This window comes from Anticarsia gemmatalis, chromosome 5 (genome assembly GCF_050436995.1).
Source record: "Anticarsia gemmatalis isolate Benzon Research Colony breed Stoneville strain chromosome 5, ilAntGemm2 primary, whole genome shotgun sequence".
NCBI classification, from domain to species: domain Eukaryota; kingdom Metazoa; phylum Arthropoda; class Insecta; order Lepidoptera; family Erebidae; genus Anticarsia; species Anticarsia gemmatalis.
In genome coordinates, this window is record NC_134749.1 from 8,600,231 (window position 1) to 8,617,731 (window position 17,501).

The 17,501-nt window shown below is 32.1% G+C and overlaps 2 protein-coding genes across 3 annotated transcripts; one reads left to right on the top strand and one right to left on the bottom strand.

The window, feature by feature from the left end:
* Positions 1-81: 81 nt before the first annotated feature.
* On the top strand, positions 82-13,739 carry LOC142973062 (1-acyl-sn-glycerol-3-phosphate acyltransferase gamma-like). Its single transcript, XM_076114610.1, has 8 exons — positions 82-239; positions 831-1,047; positions 1,273-1,445; positions 4,944-5,105; positions 5,366-5,566; positions 7,038-7,175; positions 10,322-10,541; positions 11,240-13,739. The coding sequence occupies exons 2-8, from the start codon at positions 867-869 to the stop codon at positions 11,314-11,316; spliced, it is 1,152 nt and encodes a 383-aa protein (XP_075970725.1). The 5' UTR covers positions 82-239; positions 831-866; the 3' UTR covers positions 11,317-13,739.
* A 2,314-nt stretch (positions 13,740-16,053) lies between these two features.
* Positions 16,054-17,465, bottom strand: gdl (gonadal protein gdl). 2 transcript variants are annotated; one of them, XM_076114616.1, is made up of 4 exons: positions 17,250-17,465; positions 16,990-17,150; positions 16,520-16,668; positions 16,054-16,216 (listed from the first exon to the last, which is right to left on the bottom strand). In XM_076114616.1, exons 1-4 carry the CDS (start codon positions 17,339-17,341, stop codon positions 16,082-16,084), a joined length of 537 nt encoding a protein of 178 aa, XP_075970731.1. In that variant the 5' UTR covers positions 17,342-17,465; the 3' UTR covers positions 16,054-16,081. The 2 variants fall into 2 exon arrangements, with proteins under 2 accessions (XP_075970731.1, XP_075970732.1); XM_076114617.1 differs by having other exon boundaries at positions 16,538-16,668; positions 17,250-17,461.
* Positions 17,466-17,501: the final 36 nt, after the last annotated feature.

The following is a 17,501-nucleotide window of genomic DNA, read 5'->3' on the forward strand; positions in this document are numbered from 1 at the left end:
ATAACTCGACTACTTCCGTATTTTTTTTCTCATAAGATTTAGATTATTTTATATGGCAACTAAAAAAGCGAACGTGCACAATAGACAACTGTCATCCGCTACTTTTCTGAAATTCGTAGTTTCGTACGACAAGTAATAAATAGCGGTGTGCCGTATAGTACACAATTTTGTTAAATTGTTGATAATAAACGGTATAGTGCGTACCTCCGGCATTGCCCAGAATAAATGGAATTGACATGGTAGATATATGTTTTTATGTAATCTGGAAATAATAAACAAAATGCAAACCCCGTATACCGAAATAAAGTCAGATATTCTGATTAAATCTGTCAATTACTTTTGTAAATAAGTTAAAAATAATATTAATTCAGAGTGTTGCACTTAAACATATTAGCAATTAAGTTTAGAACTATTATGGTTCTGTAGTTAACTCAGTTTAGAAGCAAGTAGGTTCTAGTTGGCCATGTGCTGATATTCACGTTTCGTCTCTAACATCAATTGTATGCTTGAGTAAATAATCCAAGGATCTCGAATTAATTATTTCTGTACATAATACATTTTCAGAAGGTAGGAATTTGTGTGCCCTGCATTACAAAGTTGGTTTTGTGCATTTTTGACATGAAAATAATAATTATATAATGTTACTTTTTTAAATCTAGACTACACTTTATTTAAATACACTTGGATATGGTATATATTATACCTACCATTGATATAATATCTGAGCCTCAGTGCAGTTTTTTAAATACAATAAAATGCCTGTTTGTAAATATTGTGTTATGGATCAATCTTGTTAAAAAAATGGTACTTCATTTGTTTTTGTTTTTTAGATTTCATTACTGCAAGAATAAGGTGACACAGACAAAATGATCAACTTAAATTTTTTAAAGCAATCTACTATCGTTCATCTATGTTTTGCTATTTCATACTTCACATCTGGTCTGTTCTTGACTATAACACAATCAATATTATACTTTGGACTCAAGCCATTCAACAAATTTTTGTATAGAAAGATAAACTATTATCTTTCATATTCATTTTACAGTCGTAAGTATCCTTTGTTAATATTTAATTGCAATGATAAATGAGCCACTATTTGCTTCATAAATTTGATACATTAAAATATAAAGTATCAAAAACAAACAAAAAAACTTCCAAATAATCAAGAAAAAAAAAACATAAATGCTATACTTTTTTGTGGTAAATTTCACGGTGTATAAAATTATGCTTATAAAATGTACTAAAATCATTAACATGAATTTTCACTTTCAGAATTAGTGTTTATGTCAGAATGGTGGTCAAACACAAAACTGTCTATTTACATTAAGAAAGATGAATATGAAAAGTATTATGGAAAAGAGCATGGATATCTTCTAATGAACCATAGCTATGAAATAGACTGGCTTATGGGGTGGCACTTCTGTAATGCCATTGGGGTTTTAGGGGTGAGTACTAAACACACACATTCTTTTCCCATAGGAGTAAGTAGAGACCAAAAATTACCCCTTAGTATGGTCCTTACAAACTTCCTTGCCTCATTTACATATATTATTTGTATAAGAAATATTTAACAGAGCACCAAGTTATTACAGTCCTGGTTCATTTCTTTTACCCGCTGACGGTACATATAAAATATTTTTGTGCTGCGTGTTGCAAATGATTATGATCAATGAATGCTTATATCTTAACCAGTTAAAGCTGATTAGATATTAACATTTATTTGGATACAGTTTATGGGAGTAAGATAGAGAAAAAAAAAATGGTGAACTTTAAAAATATGAGTGTATTCATTGTATATTCAATGAGGACAATAAGTGAAATAGTGTTAGTGTCATTGCATGAAACGTTGCATGCATGTAAGTGGATACCAAAATGGCAATTGTCCCTGTTTAACTTCCTCTCTCCTTGAGCACTTATTATGATGGTTCACTGAGAATCAAATAGCACATATCAATGTGTGTAATAGATGTCACAGTCATAAAAAGAAATCTGAAAATTGAAGTTTTTAACCAGTATGTACAAACAGTATATAGTATAATAAATCTATTATGTTTTTGAGTTAGCATAGTTCATACCAAAAATCTAATTCACCTAACTGTCAGCTGGAAGTTATTTCTCGAAATTCTTAAAGTATTTAATATAGCAACAAAGTTGCAAAGACTTTAATAAGATTACTACGAGTTTTACCTTTTATATTAAAATTTGATTTAGAAAATGTTGACTAAACACAAGCAAAGTTCTATATGTCATTCATTAATATTGACAACCTGTATGTTTGTTGAATTTTCAATATAAATGGAGTCACCTAGTAGTACAGTGGAATATATTATTACACTGATATAGTGTGCAACGGTAATGACACTAATTAAATTATGCCAATTTAAATGTAATCACAGTTAATAATATTCATATTTCATACTCACTAGTATGTGTATTATTAAACTTTATTAATAAGGATTTCAAGTGATTACTAATTATAGTGATAATTTTAAAGCAAAGTTTCTGCATGATAGCAGTTAAATTTTGGTGCAAATAATCATTTATCTAGTAACAGAAATCTGTTGTATTTTTGTAGGTATTTAATAACCTTTAAGTACATTATGTAGAGTCAATACAACAATGACATTCATAGAACAAAAAAATCTGTAGAACTTAGTCAAGTCACAAACATAAAGCCTTTTAAGGCTTAATTGTTTACGTAACATAAATAGAAGAAGCTTGTAAGTGACGACATATTTAAATTGAACACAAATAGTCGTCAATGATATTTATCTTTAAACAAACAATGGCCAAGCACTTTTTGCCTAAGATGAAGAGTTCAAGATGAAAATTAGGCAAAACCTAATCACAAAAAATATTAGAGTAACTTAACTGTCATTACTACCTGAACTAATGATTTAACCTGAGTCTACATAAATTATTAACAGTTCTCTATTTTCTCGTGAATAAAGTAAGTGATGTACCTATGTAGAAAATAAGTCTGCCTTTATATTCTTCTTTGGTATTGTAGCCGTTAACGATACGTTTATAAAACTCGTACGGAATCAATGATACATTAATTAATAATATGCCTACATAATATAACAAATAAACAAACTTTGTATCCCGGTCATTAGTGCGATAGTCTGAACCTCAACATACCTACATTACGGTCGGTCAATGTTCGTCGGTCAGCAGGTCCGCTAAACAAACAAATATTCACGTTATTGATAAATTCCATAAATTATTAATAATATTATCATAGAAAATGTATAACTTGCTGTCTGAAATAATGATACACGATGTCTGGACGATGTAATGATAATTCGTAATTGCTGAACGTTGAAATTAAGGCCAATTAATATTGCATTATTTGTTGTTTAAACGATACTAAACAGCGCTGATATAACTCAGTCAACAATTTGATAAAGATGACCCGAAAAATATGTGCCAAGCACGAGTTTCGTCGAGTTCCATTCCGCAACAGGGTATATTTATAGACTAGCCATTCGAGTAATGGACTATACTTTACCCACGTTTCGAATCTCGTATAAAAAGAAACAAAAAGTAAACTCATTAGAGATCCTACTCATTTGTAATATCGGACTTTGTACAATGTCAAGTATGATTCCATTGATTTGTTTAAGTAGTCGTAAAATATGCCTAATTTATGCAGACAACTTATTAATATTCAACATTATCTCGTTTCCATGCATCATTTCCTGCAACTATTTACTGCGTAGAAATATTTTTGACTACCTATGCGTTTCAACTAGCGCAAAATGGACTACGAGAATCCGGACATACGATGGTATCAACGACTACTTATTCGGAAAGTTACCCTGAAAGATTTGAGGGAAGAAATACACACAAGAATCTATTTGAATTTTTCATTCTTCGGGTTTTATCAAATGATTTGATTCATCTTTGTTCAGAGTTCGTTGATCTCAACCACGCGTTGCCTAATGTGTATCGACGACGGTAGCGGAACGACGATGTTGCATGTTTTTATTGTGCCAACATCTAGGGTTATTCAGGTTGAAGGGCCATAGAAAGTTGTTAGTGTACTTGCGTTGCAACATCTAAGCATCAGCCAGCTTTAACTGGCAGCTAGCCGACATTTTCACATATTTATACTACATCACGTTGAATGAAATAGTTCAATGTATTGAGATACATTGTATGACAGCTATTACTTAGTCCATTGTGATGATTTATTTTGTTACATTGTTGTTACAGTTACATACGTTTATAAACGACTTTGAAAGGAACTTCTATCTGTCGATCTAGTCTAGAAGTTTTCTATTAGTTTCGTTCTAGAATTTAAACCTTTAGATGCCCAATATATCTTCCTTTTTATAACTAACTGATCCCTTCACTCCTATCCCATCCCATTCCTGTTATTATTGCTACTACTCTTGCTTACTTTTTCACGAATTTGCCCGCGGGGCATGAACTAAACCTTCATACTTATTTACAAAAGCCAATATATGTTGCTGGTCTTGTATGTCGTAAAGCTCGCATAGATATACAGAGTTCTGTGATATTCAACCTTGAAGATCTCGACAGTCGACACGGGCAGTAAGATACGATTGTTAGTATTAGAAAATCACACCTTTGCGTGACTTCAAATCTACGTAGATATGATTGGATTTACTTCATAGCTTTTTTTTTGTTACACGAGTCGATTTATTGCGACTGTTTGTTATTTAAGTAGTGAACCGAATCAGTATTTCGTCGTTGTTGTGTCATAAAGTATCCTTCGTTGCACTTTGACCTGCATATTAAAATTCATTTATACTTTACCAGAATTTAAATGAAAAATGAACATGCAATTTTTAGCAAATTAAACAAAAGTAATTAATTCTATTCGTATCGTATTACTTACGTACTTACTTACCTACATCATGAGTTGTACTACACTGATGTGTGAAAAGTAAATAAATTAGGTATTTCTTTTTCAGAATTGTAAAGCGTATGCGAAAAAATCTATTCAGTATTTACCTCCTATAGGATGGATGTGGAAATTCTCAGAGTTTGTATTTCTAGAAAGATCTTTCGAAAAAGATAAGGAAATTATAAAAAATCAGATATCAGAAATATGTGACTATCCGGATCCAGTATGGGTAAGTCTCATTTTACTATCATTTGTACGCAGTACCAAACTGATAATATAATTTTTTATCGTAAATTAATCGAGATAAAACATTATATAATTTTATATGTCCTTTTAATAGGTCATTTTCCTTCACTCATGTAGGTAAAGATAAAGTGGCTTTTGTGATAAACTGAGTATTATCTACGCTCGTACTTACACTAACTTCTGGGTACGATCCAATTATTTTTAGTCGAGATCCAATGGTAAAACTGTAATATTTTATTCTAGCTATTAATGACACCTGAAGGAACACGTTATACAAAGAAGAAGCACGAAGCATCCCTTCAATTTGCGAGAGAAAAGAATTTGCCTTTACTAAAACATCACCTTACTCCTCGCACCAGAGGATTCACCACAAGCTTACAGTTCTTCCGAGGGAAAATACCAGCCATTTACAATATACAGCTAGCCTTTGAAAAGGATAGCAAGGTAAGATTTGAAACAATGATAAACTCAAGGTTGCAATCAAAATGTCATTTTAAAGATTGTGTCGATAGAAATCAAAGTATGAACGAATGTACTAAAAATAGTTTTAAGCATAAGCATTGAAGATGTTTCTTTGTTGCTGTTTTTTTTTAATTCATAAAAAAACTTTGTGACGCTAGCGAATTAATCGTCATAAGCATAGTGTTCCGCTTCCGAAAACAAAATACGTAGGAAGGTATATGATTCGTTTATTATTGTGTCGTCAGAGGTAGATACTCATTCTTTAAATATTTAATATAATCTAATATTAACTCACGAAAAATAGAATATGTTTAATAGTCACATTCAGCATTGCTGCATTCTCTCTATATTGTGTCATATGGAATGACTAGCTGACCCGCGCAACTTCGCTTGCGTCACATAAGAGAAAATGGGTCATAATTTACCCCGTTTTTGTAACATTTTTCACTGGTACTCTGCTTCCTCGATAAATGGACTATCTAACACTGAAAGAATTTTTCAAATCGGACCCGTAGTTCCTGAGATTAGCGCGTTCAAACAAACAAACAATCAAACAAACAAACTCTTCAGCTTTATAATATTAGTATAGATTTATTCAGTTAGGTTAAAGACGGTCAAGTACAACTCGGTGGAACGACCATTATGAACGGTATGTACCCAATAACTTTGCTCGACACGATTATCATATCGTTGAAATAACGTTAGGTTCAACTTTAGTAGGTTAAGTTGCTCTTGGAATATATTTAATGTTTGCATCTAAATTATGAGCGACTAGCTTCAAGCGAGTATGCATCACTTATTATTGCACCTAAATGATCAGATTTTTTAGTATATTGAAATTATAAGAACACTTAGCAGTACTTACATAGTATGTGACAATAAGGCAGGTTGTTAGCTGACATTGATGCTAAAGCCTTGCCATATTTTATAACTACATAGTATGCAGTGGCGTAGCGTGCATTGGCGGGACCCCGTATAAAAAATTGTTTGGGGGCCCTTATATTGTTTGGGGGTAAAGATTTTTCACAAAAGAAAATTATATTAAATAATAATAAAAAATATAATAATTATTATTATTTATTTTTCCTTACACACTTTTGGGGGCCGCCGTGGTTCGGGGGTCCCGTATAATTGATACGGCAGATACGGCGGTAGCTACGCCCCTGATAGTATAATAAACAAAGCCGCTGTCCATATGTAGGTAGGTATGTTTAGAACTTTAAAACTACGCAACGGATTTAGATGCGCTTTTTACATTGATAATATACCTAATTATTGTGAGTGATTCAAGAAAAAGGTTTATGTGTAAAAATTGTATATTTTTTTAAACCGAGTGAAGCCGGAACCAGCTTCTAGTAAGAAAACTATCTACATTTGGAGATTATTTAGATATAACGTAGAACTTAGATTGTCCTAGATATAAACAGTTTTTCTATCAGGATTGAGTTTTCAGACGCCACCGACATTGACAAGCCTATTGTACGGCAAGCCGGTGCACGGACACCTGTACATTGAGCGGATACCCGTGGAGAAAGTGCCTGTAGATGAAGCAGAGGCAGCGAAATGGCTGCACGAACTATATGTTACAAAGGTGAGTTGCATTGTATGTTAAATTACTCATTTTTGCATGTTTTGTATTTCGGGACTACAGAAATTCGGACATTTCTGAGGTGTGCGTGGGGCCAAACCCAACTATTCAGAGTCTATTCTAGTCAGAGTTTATTCAGAGAATTTACTATTTAATGATGACACATTCTGATGATCATCCCTATGCACACTATAAAATCAAATAAAATGCACCCAAGGACAATCACCGGGTTGCTTTGATCTATGGCAATATTAACGGGAATACCTATTTGGGCTTCTTCTAGAAAGGTTTAAAATTATAGTAGGTATTTATATTAAAAGTAAGTAATCGCCATTACAAATTTTCAGTTATAGGTCACTCAATATTTTCTTCCAATCGTTTAGTCTTATGAAACGTTTTTCTATCGTAGATCGTTATGTAATGCTTTTAGTATAGTGGACGTCAATAGATGTCAGCGAACGTCCTTCATCGTTTAAATGTATTACCACTTAGTGACAACCTGCAACAGCTTATGTTTATCTGATTGTGTCATTATCATAAAAAATGACTCCTACTACATTTTGACGCGATGTTATTTGGTAAATGGTACAAAGAAATATAAATTCAAGAATAAAATAACTGCCTTTTTTTAATCAACGTAGGTACTATGAATAGTAATCATAGATGTAAAGTTCTTTTTATATTATTATTTGCAATGACCAGTACTATTACATCACTACATTAATATGGTACCGTCTGTGTCTCGTAAAAAACACTGAACAGATTTCTATGCGATTTATAGCAACAGAAAAAGTAGGAAATTCGACAAAAGTTTTTTGTTATGCTAAAACACTGGTAGAAAAAAGCGTTCAGGCAAAGCATTGTCTTCCGGATTTGCTTGTTACATAATACTCAATCAATCGGCGACGCTTTAAAATAATACTAATCTAGGTATTAAAATGACTAATCGCGAAACAAACCCGTAATCTATTCAACAGTGGATAAGATATCAACGAGCATTATTTATGAACGGAGTGACTACCGGTTGTTATAAATAAGTTCAGATATAATATGATAAAAAAATAACATTGACTATGCTTCAACAGTCATGGGGATAAAAAAAAGTTTTTCTTTGGCATCGCGTAGGCAAGATGTTGAGATAATTAAGTTGGAGATAGTAGCTTTATACATCTGTAACTCTAGATGGATTGTTGAAATGTTTAAAGCATTCAAATCATGTTCGATAAGGGGGAAGACCTTGAGGATCGCGATATTTAATAATGAATTTCCGCAACGTAACTAGTTCGATAATCTTGTTATGGCTAAACACTACCTGTAGGTGTAATAATAAATGTTAATTTTAGTATTTATATATTTCCTACTAGCTGACCCGCGCAACTTCGCTTGCGTCACATAAGAGAGAATGGGTCAGAATTTTTCATGTTTTTGTAACACTTTTTACTGTTACCTACTCTGCTCCTATTGGTCGTAGCGTGATGATATAAAATATGCTTTTTTTTCACGAAAAATATTCACAAAATTATTTATATCTCTAAGTATAACGAAGTCGTGCTAAGGCATATCCGCCATTAAAACAGTTGCCATGGCAACGGAATTTTGTTAATTCAATGTCATTATAATATTGTTTTTTCGCGACTTCGTTGAATTTTCTGAATTTTCCCGGGAAATGCGTCATTTTCCCGGGGTAAAAAGTAGCCTATGTCCTTTCTCGGGTATCAAAATATCTCCATACCAAATTTCATGCAAATTGGTTCAGTGGTTTAGACGTGATTGAGTAGCAGACAGACAGACAGACAGACAGACAGAGTTAATTTCGCATTTATAATATTAGTATGGATTTTATCATTAACATTCATTCCTATTGCTTATGGATAGGTGCATAGTTTTATCTATTCATGCAATTTTTGAAAGCTACACGTAATATTTATCAGACGTTAATAATAGTAGTGGCGGTAACCTTCACATAGGGGGATGTTACATAATGTGCGTTTCCTTATAAACATTAGCGGATGATATTTCGAAACTTCCTAGTACTAAACTTTGGCTAAAATCATATCCCGTGCCCGTACCTAATAGTTAATATTAGAAAGAGAATTTTAGGTTTGTTGCTAAATATTTTTTTACGCTTTCCGCCTTATAAAGTGAAACTAGATATTAGTTTTTATTATTATATTCCGTTGTTTGTTGTTTTTATATATTTTGTGGACGGGTGAGCGTGTCGAATAGTCACTTGTTTAAAAATGATAATACAGAATTTATTGGAACCTCGCTTTCTTATTGTGATATTTATATTATTACATAATTAGAATTAGCTCATGTTTGCTTTAGTTATCGTGACAAGTAAACAGTTAAACACAGTTCACAATATGGGGTCAATGACACTGTTTTCAGTACAATGTTAATGAACTCTGTGGTGCAACGGTAGGACATGCGACTACTGCGTAGATGACTCGAGTACAAATCCCGAGAATTTATATAAAATTGACTTTTCTGTTAAGAAATCTTCAGTGATAGCCGATGTTCTCAAACATAGAAACACCCTGTATAACAAATAACTCCCGGAACTTAGTGAGTCGTAAATTAAATGAAATATCTACATAATATATTAAACATCTGGCAACTAAGCAATCTAATCATAAAACTATAATTAATTTATCAATGGGATTAATCGTCTTGTACTTAAATTTTCGTACCTACCTACAGATAAATTTAAAACCGTCCTTTTAGGTACATGTTTTATCAATTGCTTAAAATAATCCATAATACATAATAATAATAATTATGCAGTAGTCTTCTGAATACAGCGACGAAGTTTAAATATGCCCTAGCGTCTAGCCACTAAATATTTTGCAAACATATATTATATTATGTATAAGGAGAAATGGCTATCGTCTGCGAATGTAATTGAGACAGGACACAGAATCAAGAATATATTGATAGACTCAAAGGGATGCACTATAAAGTGACATGATTTGAAGAATTCAACTGATGACCTCTAATTACTTGCGATAAAAATAATAGGGTGATGAAATAGAGTACACTGTTTGCGTAAGCTACCTACAAAAACGTTTTGTCACCACAAGCTATACTATAGAATCCTTTGCCGTATGTGACAAAACAGGTAATTAAAATAAATATTTGTTTTACAGGACAAAATGCAGGACTCGTTCATGAACACAGGGGATTTCTTCCTCACGTCTGGCGTTGAGCGCGTGCAACCGTTCGAGGTCCCGCCTCCCCTATACTCGCTGTTCAACGCACTCGGCTGGGCCGTCATCACACTCACTCCGATGCTTTATTACCTCCTTGGACTGCTGTTCAGCGGAAAACTCCTTTATTTCTCCATCGCCTGCGCTATATTCGCTGCGTGTAAGTATTTTTTATATCAATTGATGATAGGTATTGAATTACCAACGGATGTCTTTGGTAGGAACTGCAAAATTATAAATTGTTTGACCAGGAGTTAAATGTCTGAAAAAAACCCAGATTTTACCGGAATAAATCATAAGGGAAGTAATTGCCATCCTAGTAGCAATAAAGACAGTCCAAATCAAATCATCCGGCCTAAAATATTGGAACTCAAACGTTGTGGTGTAATACTTATATAAGATAAATATAGTTTAAATGAATATTCGGAAAAAATCTCGGTCTATAAAACGTAATATTTATAGTATAAGAATGTATGTATGGTAGATATGTACATTGTCGCGTCCACGATGTTTACTGTACATTATATTTACCGAGTTATTTGCTATTTATATCTACACCGTGCAGATCTAGCTGTGGCTTATAGCGCTCGGACCATTTGCAAATATCTGGCTGGCCTCGGCCGTGAACACGTCCGATTAACTGCATGCAAGGGGTTCCGAGAGATGTTTGGTTCCTTATTCTTAATCTATCTAGCATTTTTTTTCCTTACCAATGATTATTTAGATATATAGAAAAGTACGGTAAAACTTTGCTTTCTAAGATTTTGACGAGAAGTGTTTCCAAGAACTAGATGAAACTTTCTGTTAAATCTAAATAATATAACTTAATAAGGTAATAAAAACTGCTTTCTATTCCAGTCTTCATCCTCCTCCAAAAGTCCATTGGGATGTCGAAAATCAGTCAAGGATCTTCATATGGAACTGGGCAGAAGTAAGACACCCATCGCAGTATTCGATCGTTAACATAATATATTCAAAAGGTACCTACATCATACCTGTATACAATTTTAAAACCAAATTAAATCATGTAGTTACATAATATGATAAATTCTGTTTAGTTAAAAACATAGAAAATTATATTATTGGCTGAAAATAGTATAAATAGATTATGAAAACAAAACATAGAATGTATTGTGTGTATAAAGATGTTAAAGTTGTATCTAAAATTGTATAATTATTGTCCCATATATTTTTGAATACTCACATTAAAAGGAGCTTCTAATTTTTGATAGAAAAAAAATATTTCAAAGTTCCGCTATTTCATTTGTTGTATTATATACTGTAAATTAGTTCAAATTATTTATTGTTATATTTCGTCAATGAACTAATATTCCTTTAATATACGATAACGATATATGTTGTATCTTCCATTTAATGTATTAATCTGTTATTGTGTAAAGTTTATGACAACGATAATTATAATCCGAGAGAGTAATCCCTAAATATTTAAGTCGCGTTTGAGTTACGCAATGTCTCTTGTTATTGACCTCTAAAACTGTTACTATCGGAATTGAGCCGATGTTTACTAATAGTGATGTTACGAGTTTAGGACTGAATTGAATGGAAAAACACGGAAAAGTTTTATAACAAATATTGAAAACTCAATTTCCTATTTCAACACATTTTGTATTTTTTATATCTTCATCATTTTGAAATGTCGCTATAAATTATATTCCTCTTTTATAGAATCGTGTTTATATTACTCAGATAAATCCGTGGTGAAGGTACTGATTTGTAAGTATTAAACGTAAGCCACATAACGGTCTTATTAGATGTAGGTTGAATGAAAATATGTACAGAATTAAAACATCCTATATAGCGTCGACACATTTTGTAAATACAGACGAAATGGATTTACCTATAAAATAATTATAATGTTGTGACTTTTTTTATAAATATGTTTTTTGGTTGTAAATTAATGTTGGCAGTGTTTAACGAAAGTATTTTTAATCTTCGAATGTCAAAATTGGTATCAATGTATTAAGATATATTTTTGTACAACCTGCGATCTATAAGCAATGTAACAATAGTTGATACTTACGGATAATCCGATATGCACAAATATACAATTAAAGCACAATATATAGTTATTTCAGTTTATACAAACGTCTGAATGAGTTTCGTTTTGTGTCCGAGTGTTAAGTGTAAACCTCGTGTTTTTGTTTTGTTGCAATGTTTAACAGTAATGTCACCTGATTGACGCCGCCACAGTAACGGTTTCAGTAAGTTAAAATACAAATACATCACGTACTTTGTACACAAACATAACGTGTCTACAATACAATTATACCAAATATTATTAGAATTTAGGTACCGATCGCATGTATGTATTGTTTTTAAATATTCACAATAAATATTGTGAAGCACGCACATAAAAGGCATTGAGTATATGCGGTTGGAATTTTAATTACATACTTATTAAAATTGCTGGGCCAATAATATTTTGAATGTTCGTGTTATCATCTACATGAACCTAATATTTGTAATTCAATCGCGTAGGCATGTAGCCTCGTTAATTACTGCGCTTATTTTCAACGAATTAGTGACGAGTTATAAATTATTTGTTTTTAATTTGTGTTATTATTTAACACTTGTTAGTTTGAATGTGGTTTATGGTTTTGTTAATTTAAGACATTATTATTTCGAAATCGTACAGGTGATAATGATATTTTTGATATGTCTAATGTACTTTTGATTGGTAAACTATTTATATGATGAAATTACTTGGTTTCATTAGCATCTTGTAAAGTTGACTTTTGGTAGATTCATAATTTAAAGAGATAGATTAAAGTAATAATAATTTTGTCGAGATTTATGAATACCCTTGAAAAATCTTTAAAGCGAAAGAATATTATTTTAAGTTTATCGATAATTTAATACCTACATGAAATATTTTTAAACTATGTAGGTAGCAACTGTATAGGTCTTCTTATATTTGCTTTACAAGATGCTTTTGACTTGACTCCTGTTTCGATAATCCGACGTTAGTTGTTTTAAGTAATTACCTTTCGGTAAAATATAAAGGATAGAAAGCTTTGCTTCTATGACTTAGGTATTTTATTAGTTTGGTAAAAAAGCATTTAAGATTAATGTAATGGTTTCCTGCTGTCGCTAAGTCTATGGTGAATTGGAACTGTTTAAAAAAAGTTTATAGGCCAATACTTATGTATAATTTTGTCCTAAATGTGTAAATTGTGATATGCCAAATTGACAAGATGAGTAGGAGATTATAAACATAGCACAATTAAAACTTGTGTAAATTATAGACTTGTATTAACAGTTGGTTATTTTCTTTTCAATAGACATAGATGTTGTAACTTTGTACGTATGTTTATTATTATTAAACTTGTACTACTTATTCAATGCCTTTATATTTAATTATTTACCCATTCCCTAAAAATATAGTAAAATGATAACATCAATACATAAATCTGGGGGCACGGAAGTGCCCCCGCAAGTCGAGCAAAAAAAAGCGGCACGGCCGTACCATCCTTTTCTCGAAGCAATTCGGGCTATTTTTGACACCCCTATAATTTCGTTGTGGATAAAACAAGAAGCCTGAATTTGCAGCAACTAATCAGTCATTGTATAAACACGGTATATTTCAAATTTCAGTCAATTTGAACCAGTAGTTTAAGAATAACAACTTGTTAAAGTTTCTGAATTTTGTCACTCACTGATTCACTGACTCACTGACTCACTGACTCACCGATCATCAAAAGTATAAGGTACTTCTAGCAGACATAGAAGCTTCAAATTTAGAATACAAATAGGGTTTAGTGTCTTAATCATGGGAAAATTCAAATATTTTCTAATTTCGGTCCAGTTTTCTAAATACATTAACTGCATAAATAACTTTGTAATCCGATATAAATGTATAGGATTACAAGGTTACATTTGCAGTTAGTAAATCATTATCACTGTAGTAATAGAAAATAATAATAATAATAGGTCTAGATGGGTACCTACTATATGAGGCATAACTTAAGGGTGTTTAGCCCATGAAACTGAACAACATTCATAGGAAAAGATGTTGAATTATGGAAAAAAACGTGTTTCCATACAAATTGGACTTATGTTCCTAGAGAAAGGTTGTTCAGTTGCATGGGTTGAACAGACCCTTCTCGTGTCCCTTGTATGTATTATGTAAAGATTACGAAAATCACACGATTGGACATCTCTTTAAGTACCAAAATCTAAAAAATAAATATACCAAATTGGTCGAAAATACCACGATGAAAGAAAGAACACTAATAATAAGTATATTACTATATTCCACCCGCGACTTTGTCGGAGTCAAAAGGTTTTGCCGTAGTTAAAAGTATCCTATGTGGGGATCTAGATTAATTTCAGTTCAATCAGTCGAAAATCCTAAAAGATTTCTACAACTTTCACACCTATTTTATCCCCTTAAAGGTGAAATTTGTTAAAATCCTTTCTTTGCGGACACCTACGTCATAGTAGCTTTATGCATGCGAGACTCAGTCCAATCGGTTCAAAATTTACAAAGTTCTATACAAATTTTCATTCCCTATTTTATCCCTTGAGGGATGAAATCTATTAAAATCCTTTCTTAGGGGATACTAACGTCATTGTAGCTCTTTGCATGCAAAGTCTCAGCCCGATCGGTCTAAAATCTAGGTCAGTCAAACACCTTTGAGTTTTATATATTTATAGATAAATTTATTAATTTAAAAACAAGTTTGATTAATTTAAAAAAGATTGAGTATCTATTGTCGAGTCTGGCTTGAAATATTTACTCGAGATTAAAAATTCGATTCTATTTTCGGTTTAGTTTTTTAAATACACTAACTGCTACAATAACTTTCTAATCTCTTATAAATGTATAAGATTATACAAAGTTACAATTGCAGTTAATGAATCATTATTACTGTAGAAAATAATAAATAATAGGTGTAGATAGGTACCTACTATATGAGGCATAACGGGACGGGATATAGGGTGGCTAAGGGTGTTTAGCCCATGAAACTAAACGACATTCCCATAGGAAAATATGTTGAATTATAAGAAAAAACGTATTTCCATACAAATTGGACTTATGTTCGTTCTACAAAAAGAAGTGAGATGCCACCAAAAACATTCTGTAAAAACCTCAAGTCTCGCAGCTCAGTCTTTCTGGCGTAAAAAGTGGTGAGATCTATATAATACCAAGTCGATTAATCTATTTCGTCTCTACTTAAAGGACCTGCTGTCTTAAGTTATAACATATGTTATTATCACGCCAGTATTAAAAATATTTTACGTTTAAAACAAATAGATCGACTTGGTCATCGCATGAAAACACAAATTCGCCATTAAAATTTCGGGAGCATTTAACTTCTCGTCGTGCTGTGTAGTGTAATACATACAAATCATGCGATGGCCAGGTCGATCTATTTGTTTTAAACGTAAAATATTTTTAATACTGGCGTGATAATAACATATGTTATAACTTAAGACAGCAGGTCCTTTAAGTAGAGACGAAATAGATTAATCGACTTGGTATTATATAGATCTCACCACTTTTTACGCCAGAAAGACTGAGCTGCGAGACTTGAGGTTTTTACAGAATGTTTTTGGTGGCATATGGTTTACACAGTTAAGACTTCAAAAAACGCATAGGCAACTTCTGCGGGTCTATATGTAAAAAAGTTAAAAGAAAACAACATACATATGAAAATTATAAATGTATTTCAAAGGCTAGGGCACCTCCATCTTACTTAGCCTTAGAATAAAGTCAAGAAGGTACATCTGCACTTTTACTTCTATTGGTTTGTTTGTTACAAAGAATCCTGGCACTCCTGCTTTTTCTAATGTCACTTGTTGATCACTCACCTGAAACATTCATATTACTTAAATTTCATATTTGACTTTTGACAAATGATCAATTGTTATTGTTTGCATGTTCACATACAACTGAATGAATGTTTCATAGAAAATGTTTGCCAAAAAGTTCATGAGCCGCATGTGTCTCAAAATAAAAAAAATCTAAAAAAAAGTAGGTAATTTATCAGAAATAATTTACATAGCAATGTTATTTAACTTAACAAAAACAAAAATCTGTGGATGTGGGGCACTATCAAAAAGAGTTGTATGGGACGGGGCAGTTGTTAAACTTTTCAATAACTTAGTACCTACCTCAATTACTGCACTTACTTTTTGATCAAGCTGAAGCACTAGTTTCATATCTGTCTGTCTTAGTTCCTCTTTATGTCTTTCTAATAAAATTGCCTTCTGTAATTCCTGCTGTTCTTGTGGTGTTGTGTTGATCATGTTTTGAATTTCCACTGGTAAGAAAGATAATTTGATTAAAACCTGGTATGGAGATCTAACAGTATCTCCTCTACTGCTTTTTTTGGATTAAGTGTTGCTTACTTTAGTTAAAAAATATAGTAGAACTCGTATACAATGTCTATGACTGGCGGAGGTAACCAAAATTAAAAATGTAGAACATTACTGACCCACAGACTTATGAAGCTGACAGTGGCCTCTTCATACAGTAAATTTTTTGTGGGAATATGCAGTACTATTCATTATAATCTAGATAAATTGTGCATGACAAGGTTCTCTACTAAGCTGTCGTACTATACAGTGTACATCATACTTACAAGTGTGCTTACGACTAATTTGTTGTCTTTGTTGAAATAAATGTTTTTCTGTAACATGTTGAATTTCCATGAGTCCTATTACTATTTCGAATACGGTTTCGTTAAGAAGACAATTTGCCAATCCAGACAGAAGTTCTATAGGTACTCGCATTTGGTATTTTCTACAATTAAATACATCGTTATGATTAGCTATCATAAAAAATTGCTTTAATTTAGGAACATTACTGCAATTTGAAAGATTGTTATCAATTTTCACTTACGGAGGTAACTCTCTGGCCATTTCTTGGAGCTGTTCCAATAAAAAGTATAATTTTCTTTGCAAGGCTTCTGGTGTTGGTTCACTAAATTCCATTATCAACAAATAGTTTAAAAGTAACTTTATTATAATAATTCAGTACATTTATAAACTACTTTGTTATGATTTTGTCGATTGACATTTGATGTACTATTTAACTGACATACTTGACACTTTTAACGTCAATTGAACCAATTTTAGGTGTTATTGAGAGTAG

Coding starts and splice junctions, on each gene's coding strand:
- LOC142973062 (XM_076114610.1), top strand. CDS start 867: ATGATCAACTTAAATTTTTTAAAGCAATCTACTATCGTTCATCTATGT. Junction 5,567..7,037: donor CCTTTGAAAAGGATAGCAAG/GTAAGATTTGAA, acceptor TTGAGTTTTCAG/ACGCCACCGACATTGACAAG. Junction 7,176..10,321: donor ACGAACTATATGTTACAAAG/GTGAGTTGCATT, acceptor TTTGTTTTACAG/GACAAAATGCAGGACTCGTT.
- gdl (XM_076114616.1), bottom strand. CDS start 17,341: ATGGAATTTAGTGAACCAACACCAGAAGCCTTGCAAAGAAAATTATAC. Junction 17,151..17,249: donor ATGGCCAGAGAGTTACCTCC/GTAAGTGAAAAT, acceptor ATTTAATTGTAG/AAAATACCAAATGCGAGTAC. Junction 16,217..16,519: donor AAGTAAGTGCAGTAATTGAG/GTAGGTACTAAG, acceptor TGAATGTTTCAG/GTGAGTGATCAACAAGTGAC.